Here is a 9,614-nt window from a genome sequence, read left to right on the forward strand (position 1 = left end):
AACTTCAAACCAAAACCAAAACCATACACACAGAGAACAAGAGAAAATTAAAAGAATAACTGAGCTGTGTGCAATGCTACCTCATTAAAAACCTTTCTGAGTAAAATTCATCCTTGTGAGAAACCACAAAAAGGAAAAAAGAGTGCAGCACAGCTCTTATAAGTCTTAAACATGTTCAAAGGTTTACATGATACATCACAGATACAGATCATAATCAAGTCTCAGGCTCAGCTCACCTCTCAAGTCTCACACTCACTGTCTCAATCTCAATTCTCAACTCAAGAACCACCAGATGCAGAAGCCACAGATGCATATGTGCTAGCAGAAGGAGCCCCGGAAGTAGATGCATCTTCATCAAGATAGAGATGCTTGAAGAAGTCTACCAGTTCTGGGTTGTCAACATCATGTTGCAGTCTTCTTTCACCCTGCTCTCAATCTTTTATGCAAGCAAGCATCTCCGCATGTTCAGGCAATAGTCGACGGCACCGCTCCTCAAGTATTTTTCCTGTCAAGCTAAAACAAGATTCTGAAGATACTGTTGAAACATGAGCTGACATAATGTCTCTAGCCATGATAGAAAGCATTGGATATGTTAGCTTATGGTCACGCCACCAAAGAAGTAGATCAAAGTCATCCTCATATGCAGTGACATTGTCACTGTCCAGATAAGCAGATAGCTCACAAAGCAGCAGCAGAAGTAGATAAAGGACTAGGAGCAGAGGCGGGGGAAGGTCCAACAACACTAGATGCTCCAGGGCCTCCAAAAATTCTTCCCCATGCCTGCTTCCTCTTACCTGTGATGCTTGCAGGATGTGCAGCCCTCCTTTGAGACCTAGCTGCACCAAACTTTTCTTCATACTTGTTAAACAACTTGAAAATTTCAGTTTTCACAATACCATAATAAGAACTGTAGTCAAAACCAATTTTTTGTTGTATTATGATAAGAACATTAAATAAACCTCTCATTTTACCTCTAGGATCAAGAATGAATACAAATGAATACAGTTGAGGTATGTCCTTTCAGTATTTCAGGTATTTAAGCTTCATAGGATAGACAATAGAAAACAGATTCGGATCCTTTGAACTTTCATGCAAATGAGTTATAATATCTAGCAGATGGTGCAGAATAAGTGGAATAGTTGGATAGTAAACACCAGAAAGAGTGACTGTGGAGTCATAAAAAACTTTTAGGAATTCAAGTATTTTATCAGCAATATACCAGTGACTTGCAGTTAACAACGTTGAGCCATAGTTGAAATTAATGAACACAGAAAAAAATATCCTTATATGAAAGCAGGTGTTTAAGCATAAGATATGTAGCATTCCATCTAACATCCATATCCAAACCAAACTTTCTAGGTCTAACACCCTTAGCAATGCAAAAGTTCTTGAACAAAGCAATTCTTTGATTAGATGAATTCAAAAGGTTAATAGCAGTTCTGATATCCTCAGTGTAAGGTTTGAACCTTTTTAAGCCAGATTTTACTATCAGATTAATAATATGGCAAGCACAACGTTGATGCACAAGATGATACTTAACCTTATTAGGATTTGAAGGTGTAGGTGCAGGTTCAGAACTCAGATAACCAGCAAACATAGGTGTCAATATTTCCATAGCCTTAGCATTGGAAGAAGCATTGTCAAGAGTAACAGAGAACACCTTGTCAAGCAAACCAAATTCTTCAATCACACAAGCAACTTTTTCTGCAATATTTTCACCAGTATGTTTTACCTCAATCAAGTGGAGACCAATTACCTTTTTTGCAACTCCTAATCAGCAGTCACATAATGAGCAACAACACTTATATAGTCTTCATTTGCATTACCAGACCAAATGTCTGGTGTCAGACCAACAGAAGAAGCACCAGACAACACACAGTTCTTAATTATATTACGTCGTTCATTAAAAAGTTTGCTAAGATCTCTAGTGGTGGTCTGTCTAGAGACCTTAACAAACCTAGGATTATGAGCTCTAACAATGTATTCTTCCCAAGCATCAGTCTCACCAATTTCTAAAGGCAGATCAAGCTTAGCAATCAAACGACATAATTCAGATCTAGCAACTTCAGGTTTATAATCCCAGTTATAAACAGAGCCATCAGAATTGTATGAAAGCCTAGATTGAACCCTAGCACGTTGATCAGTTTTAATTCTACATGATTTTTGGTGCCTTTTAAGTGACCAGTGCCAACAGCAGATCTAGCAGACAAGGTAGATTTGCATATCTTATAAACAGCCTTGGTGTAAATTCTAGAACCATTAATAACCTCATAGATCTTCTCAAAATCAGCCCACATAGGCGATTTGCGCTTACTAGTGTTACCTGTACCAGCAACCGAAGAAGCAGAGCCGTTGGAGTTCGCAGTCGCCGTCGCCCCTTCGCCACCGTCCGCGTCCACATCGATCAGAGCAGCAGAGCCATCCCCAAGATCGATACCGAACAAAGTAGCAGCGTCGGCTCGAGTGTCGTCGTCGTTCTCGCCCTCTGGGGCCAGGCCAACCGGCAGGAGGCCATCCTCGTCGGCCATGGCCGCCTCTCCAGCCTCGTTCCTCGACGGTGCGGGTGGCCGCCTTGCTCGCTCTAAGCCACAGCTAGAAGACGATGCATCGGCTACCGACCTACGAAACAATGGAAGAAGAAAAAAATCAGAAGCATACATTGAAAAAAAGAAGAAATTAGAACATGGTTAGGGGTTAGGGTTAGGGTTTCACCTGCGCATCCGGAGCCCGGTGCTGGAGAAGACAACGAGCACCCAGAGTCTAGAGAAGACGACACTCAATCAGCAATGACGGTGGACGGCGGAGGAGGGACAAACAGAGACAACCAACTCACATAATCAACGAGATCTAGAGGGGAGGGGATCAGGTAGGACTTAGTAGTAGGGAGTTGCTCGTCGACGGCAGGCGGGGTTAGGGTTAGGGTTAGGGTTAAGGATGTACCTGCGCAACCAGAGCCCGGTGCCAGAGAAGACGAGGGCCACCCAGAGAAGATGACACACCGGTTAGAAGGACGGCGAGCGACGGAGGAGGGACAGTCGGGACACGAACTCACATAGTCACCGAGATCTAGAGGGGAGATAAGGATAGGGAGAAGGGAGAGACGGAGAGGGAGCAGGGAGGGGATCAGGTAGGAGGAGTAGAGAGCTGCTCGCCGGCGGCAGGCTGATCGTCGAGGTCACCTCACCGGAGTCGGGGAGGACGAAGCAGAGAGCGAGAATGCGAGGCGAGAGCAGCGAGGCGAGGCGACAGGCGAGCGAGTGAAATGAGCTAGGGTTTCGGATGTGAGACGCCGCTGCCACGGCGTGAGTTTTTATATGAGGAGGGGCCGAGGGGGGGAGTCGGGGACGCCACGCACTGGGCCGCGCAGCGCGCTGGGCCGAGGCCGCGGGGAGGCCGGGTAGGAGTGGAGTGAGGAGGGGGAGGGGGTGGCCAGGCCGCTGCCGGGCCGGCTGACTCAGGCCAGGCCATGCCGTGCCAGCCCACGGGCCTAAGCAGCGGTCCAGACACGGCTTGCTGCCTCAGGCCGGGCCAGCCCGGGCCCGCATGTCACCGGGCCGTGCCGTGCTTGTTTCGGGCTAAAAAAGCGGGCTTCGTGCCGTGCCGTCGTGCCTCGGGCTGTATGGCCAAGTATAGGTCCAGTGCCATCCAGTGTGTAACTGTATCTGTATACCAATACCGACGACCGGTGCCGGTGAGCCGATGAGCTGACTCGACAAGATACCGGCAGAGACAATGCAGCTCTTTTTCTCCATTTATCTAAAAAAAACAATTCCATTTTGTCTCTCCAGGACATTGAAAGTGAGGCAAAAGTTTTACCGCAAAATATATGATAGAATACAGAAAAAATCAAGTGTTTGTCTAGTTTTTTTTCCCAATCGGAGTGTGACATATATCAGCCCAGACAACTCCAATCCAATACAAAGACCGACCCAAACGCCAACTCACCACCACTACTCACTTGGGCACTTGGCCAAGACAACACAAAAAAAACAGCGCCTGCCCTAGTGTCACTCCAGGACATTATTCCGGAAACTGTACAAATAATTATAAATCACCCATCTGGGTCATACAACAGGCCTTTTGGCATAACAGTTTTGACATCACGGTACGACCTGATACTTTTACTCGCACTGAACATTCTCCACGACGACAACACGTACAATCAGGCAACCAATATAAGCACCACCACATAGAACAGTTTGGATCTGCATCTCCAATTTCGTATGTACTTTCTTCCTACTATACTAGGACCGAGGCGATCAAGCGCAACGCGGCCATCTTCCTACTATACTAGGACCGAGGCGATCAAGCGCAACGCGGCCATCTTAAAAGTGTCGCCGCCATTGCTGCCGGACAGGCCATCTTAGAAGTGTCCTGGCTTGATCAGTGCTGAGTGCTGACAGGTAGCCTATGGCGCAGCAGCACCCAAAAGGCTCTGGCAGTTGCCACTGTCCCCCCACGCTCTCTCCTTCCACATCTGCTCCACTTGATCAAAGCTCAAGCCCTTCGTCTCCGGCACATACATGGCCACGAAGATGAAGGCCAGCACCGCGATCCCGGCAATGATCAGGAAGGTCGGGCCAGTCCCGACCAGCCCCATGATCGACAGGAACGTCTGTGCCACGATGAGGTTAGAGATCCAGTTGACAGTGGCCGACATGCCACCGCACATTCCACGGTATGCCTCAGGGTAGATTTCCGAGTTCACAGCCCAAGGGACAGGCCCCATGCCTGGAGAGAAGAAGGCGATGTACAGAGCAAGGCCTGCCACCGCGAACCAGCCTAGCGCGCCTTGGCATGTACCATTAGCGACACTCGTGCAGAGGCTGGATGATGACTGCAGTATGAAGGCCAAGGCAAGGATGACAAGGGAGATCACGACCCCAGACAAGCTTGTAAGGGCCAGGCGGCGGCGACCGCAACGGTCGATTAGGTAGATTCCAACAATGGTTCCAGCAGCATTCATAGCAGCGACGATGAGGGAAAGAAGCAAGGCCAGCCTGTTGGAAGAGAAACCGGCCATCTGAACTATTGTGGGACTGTAATACATGACGGTGTTGATCCCAGTAAATTGCTGGAAGGCCTGCATGGTTTGATGAGCCTAAATTAGAAAAGGTGGCACCCAGTTGCCTGCTCGGTGCATCAACTGAATCTAGATACAGAACTTGTAGCGAAGTGGAATATCTGCTTCACTGACAACTGAGAGAAAATAGAGCATGACTAAAACAGTAAGTCAGAGAGGCTGAACATACCTGAAGACCAGCCCCAGCAAAGAAAGCTAGCCTCAATTCTTTCGACTTGAAGACATCCAAATAGCTTCCAGTACTGTTGGACTGGAATTCATGCATGGAGGATGAAGCAAGCAGCTCCACCTCTTCCTCCAAACGATCAGAGTCGTAGATCTTCTCGAGGACAGCAATAGATTTTGCCTTCTCATCCTGGGATAAAAAACTAAGTTAAGAATAGGATATATCATATCGAAGGAGACAATGCATAACTGGACCAAAAGGCAATAACCTTCCAGTAAAGCCAACGGGGAGATTCTGGCAGAAAAAGCATCAGCACAAACTGTACAATGGCAGGGACAGCAGCAACACCAAGCATCCAGCGCCATGTTCCAGGAACCTGTTCCATGTAGCATGCATATTAGTAATTACCACAACAAAGTAGTACAGCTTAGGAGTCACTCCGGCGGAAGTCTCTTGATAAAAGAGGTTGGCATTCCCCTTTTCTTTTCCCTTTAACAGAAACATTTTATTTTACTTAATTATAGTGACCAGATCACATTATATATGCCACTTAAAGTGGCAAAGCATAATAGTGTCCAATATAAGAGTTCTATTCCTCTTGGCCATTGTTCTGAAATCTTAATGTTTCACATCAAATTTCCAGTACAATAAAAACCATGCAAATCAAATTTGTCATCAATTTTAATCATAAACATGTAGGAATTCATGAACAGAGAGTGGAATAGAAAATCACTATTGTGCCAGGCTTTTGCTATTGGTCAAGAACAGTAGAGGATGAGAGCCAAGCAGTGCTAAAATGTGCATTTGACAGGAATGCAAACCAAAGAAGCAGCTAGTTCAGTGAACACTCAAGAGCAGAAAGATCAAGCATTCCACCAACATCAAAGTTGGTACGCACCAAGCAATGCCTCTTCAGTAATACATCCATTGCTGCTGGCAGGGGAAGGCCGACTCTTGGTTCATTGACAGTAAAGAGTGTTACGCAATTAACTAGAACCAACAAGGATGTTAGAGCCATGTAAAAATATATATATGAAAAAAAAGAACACAAACTTTTCAATGTCACTGATGTTGAAAACATTTCTTATGAGATGCAGCTTTTCTTCATAGGTCTCATGAGATTGTATGCGATGCAGTCACATTTACTAATCAAGATAGATAGATCTTTCAATTCAACTGAAACAAAACATAGTTGCTTTGAGCTTTACATATAAGATGCAAGATCCCCTAATTTCTAGTTGTCTAAGTGAGAGGGGCTTAGGCTGAGAACAATTTCAAGGGTCCTAAGTGGAGATTGAGTATTACCTCAGTAAAGCCGAGATTGATAAGATAGGAGAAGAATTGGCCTCCGGTAATCATGAGTGCATTAGTTGACACCAAACCTCCCCTGATTTCTGAAGGAGCAGCTTCAGCAATGTACACCGGTGCCGTGACTGATGCAACACCCACACCCAAACCAACAAGGAGCCTTCCGATAATTAGAATGTAAGGACCAGAAGCAGCGCACATGACAAGTGAGCCAAGAGCAAACATCATATCAGCAAGAAGAGTAGACTTCTTGCGACCGTATGCATCATTGATCCAACCACCCCCAGCAGCTCCAAGCATAGCTCCGACTAAGGCCATGCTAACAATCGTTTCCTGAGGAAGAAACCAAACCCAGACACTCAGTACATGCACAGAGTGTGCCATATTGAGACAACTAGTTATCAGCAGACTAGACTGAACCTGTAAGAAGTAATTGTCCCTGACCGCTGGAAAATCATCGCGGATATACAGAAGGGCTCCAGATATGACACCTGACAAGTGAAATTTCTCAGCTACAGGTGCAAAATTATATTGGTATTTCAGTCGAATTTCATAAGCCCTAAGAAAAAGGGGCGTTGGGGAAAAAAACTCATGCAAATATTAACTTCAGTGCAAAAGTACCATTGCACAACAGCCAAAAGGAGTGCAAATTATTCTGCACGATGTCTGCTTTTCATAATGTGTTGAATTCAATGCATCAGACTCAATCTATCATAATAACTAAAGAAAAGACTAAAGCATCAAATTCAATCGAATAATCCTAGAAAAGACTCCCTTCCATTTTTTTCATATCAGATGACCCAAAATCAAGCCCTACTCCTAACCAGCCAGAAAGCTGCCATATCCTACAATTAGGACTTTAGGATTTCTAGCAAGAGGGGCCCCTGAGAGCCGCTAATGCCATCGATTGCTCAAGCATAAGTTGTATATACCTGTATCGTAGCCAAAGAGGAATCCACCAATTCCTGCAGCGCCCGTGAGCGCAAGCACGTAGGGGTTGCTGAAGAACTTCATGTCCCTCTTCCTCGCAGCGTTCAGGAGCCCGGAGCTCCCGGGCATGGACATGTCGATCGTCATTCCGGCTCCGGCCAAGCCGAATCTCAATCAAACCACCAAAACTTCCCCCGAAATCCAATCCCCCCGCCCCGGCCCGCCCCTACTTCGCAGGGGGGCGAATCAGGCAAGCGGCCCCAAATCGCTCAAAATCCAATCTTTATCCAGCAAGATGTAAGCTCCCCAACTCCGAAATCAAAAGCAGTGGAACGGCGGAACCGCCGGCCCGAAACGAGGACACGCTGGATTATGGGAGAAAATTCTGGAACCGGCGCGGAACCAGGGTGGAGATTAGAGACTTTTGGACCGAGGAGAGACCCGTATGTGAAGCAACGACGCCCGTCTTAAATAGGAAGATTTTGTTCATACGGCTGGGTACAGGGCAGTAGTAGGTGGGTGGACATGTGCATGTTTGACTTATAAACCGTGTTTTTTTAATTAATAAATAATATTTTTTTTTAATAAATTAGTTAACGGTATTTAAGCCATGCTTTATCGTCCGAGCGAACGGGGCAACGATCGGCCGATCGGGGGAGAGGCAAGCTTGCAAGTCTGCAATGATTTCAAGTGTCCTATGTCATCGCTCAATCAACCTGGACTTGAGAAATTGCGGTGATTTCCCTCCGTGGAAATCGGATGAGGGCAGATTGCTCAATCAACTTCGAGCATGGTTTGCTCGTGCGTATATATGCCGGTAAAAATAGGGGTAGTGCATTAAACCGTGTAAAACTTGCGGGCACACGAGCATGCTAAATCCTCTTCCTCACTTGCCCTTGCCTGAACCTTTCATTCGGTGGTGGTAATAATTTACTACGTAGTGAATTAGCTAAAAACATGTAGTTTCTATACCTATTAATTTCTTTAAACACTGTATATAAAAATCATAGTCCTAATAAATAGTTTCTATAGAATATTTTTTTATTCAATCACATATATTCTTTCTATATTCTCTACCAATCACATCCCTTCATCACCTTGTTCGTTTGGGTTTGTTTGGCTTATAAACCATACTTTTCAGTCAACGAACAATATTTTTCTCTCACATCAAATCAGCCAAAAGTACTTTTAGCCATGGCTTATCAGTCAAACAAGCCCAAACAAATTGGACGCATGTTTTGGACCTCGTGTAGACGTGGTTTCTAACTTAAACCCGATTTTTATGATTTTTTATTTTCTCTTTTCGATAACTACTTTGCCGCATCATGAAAACATTTAAATGACAGTACAATTAATGTCAAAAATTACCGTGATCGGAGAGCGCCCTTATTGGGATGACAGTTCGTTGGTCCTCACGGCAGCTCACCTGGTACCCGTTTGTACGTGCTTTTGTCGTGTCAGGACCCAGAAGTTTCTGTGCGAAAGAAAATACTACCTGCTGGAAGTCTAGAACCATCTTGATGGACGGATGCGCCCCATTTGCCCTCGTCAGATGGCCGAGCCAGCGACGGGCAAGTGCCAGCAAGGCAGCAGCCAACCGGCACGAACGCTTCGATTGAGCCGCGTCCGACCAGCGCCGCTCTTGCCGTAGTCCTTCTTCCTTTCGTCTCGCGTCACCGTCATCCAACCTCCTGTAGGGTCGTGCGCCATCGGTCATCGCCTCATCGACAGTTTGATGTGTGTTGGTTCGTGCGCCATCGGTCATCTCCTCATCGACAGTTTGATGTGTGTTCGCCAGTTGGCCAGCTGGCTCTAAATTGGAAGCGAGGCACTGGTATAGAAATAGAAGCGTCAGCAATCATTGGCCCCGTATCATTATCCGTTTCAAGTATTGTCGAGTCTATTTGGACGACCTCGAAAGTGAAAGTTGTGATTGGTTTAAAGATAAATTTATAAGCTCTTTGTTTTAAATTATAGTTCTTTTTATCTTATTTCATAGCGTATATCGAATCAAAGTGATAACGAATGAGAAGATGTTTACCAGCAATCTCAAGTTCGGGCGATCATTTGTGAGATGGAGCAGATCTCTTTTTACAAAAACGGAAAAAGAACAAGAAAGATCCTATC

At 45.7% G+C, this 9,614-nt stretch overlaps 1 protein-coding gene across 1 annotated transcript; it reads right to left on the reverse strand.

Annotated features, from left to right (window-relative positions):
* Positions 1-3,832: 3,832 nt before the first annotated feature.
* On the reverse strand, positions 3,833-7,766 carry LOC136496402 (inositol transporter 1-like). Its single transcript, XM_066492066.1, has 6 exons — positions 7,490-7,766; positions 6,978-7,048; positions 6,555-6,890; positions 5,518-5,625; positions 5,253-5,438; positions 3,833-5,083 (listed from the first exon to the last, which is right to left on the reverse strand). Exons 1-6 carry the CDS (start codon positions 7,632-7,634, stop codon positions 4,409-4,411), a joined length of 1,521 nt encoding a protein of 506 aa, XP_066348163.1. The 5' UTR covers positions 7,635-7,766; the 3' UTR covers positions 3,833-4,408.
* Positions 7,767-9,614: the final 1,848 nt, after the last annotated feature.

The sequence above is a fragment of the Miscanthus floridulus genome, chromosome 12 (genome assembly GCF_019320115.1).
Source record: "Miscanthus floridulus cultivar M001 chromosome 12, ASM1932011v1, whole genome shotgun sequence".
In the NCBI taxonomy this organism is placed as follows: Eukaryota; Viridiplantae; Streptophyta; class Magnoliopsida; order Poales; family Poaceae; genus Miscanthus; species Miscanthus floridulus.

Coding starts and splice junctions, on each gene's coding strand:
- LOC136496402 (XM_066492066.1), bottom strand. CDS start 7,634: ATGACGATCGACATGTCCATGCCCGGGAGCTCCGGGCTCCTGAACGCT. Junction 6,891..6,977: donor GGGACAATTACTTCTTACAG/GTTCAGTCTAGT, acceptor TTTCTTCCTCAG/GAAACGATTGTTAGCATGGC. Junction 5,626..6,554: donor TCAATCTCGGCTTTACTGAG/GTAATACTCAAT, acceptor TACATGGAACAG/GTTCCTGGAACATGGCGCTG.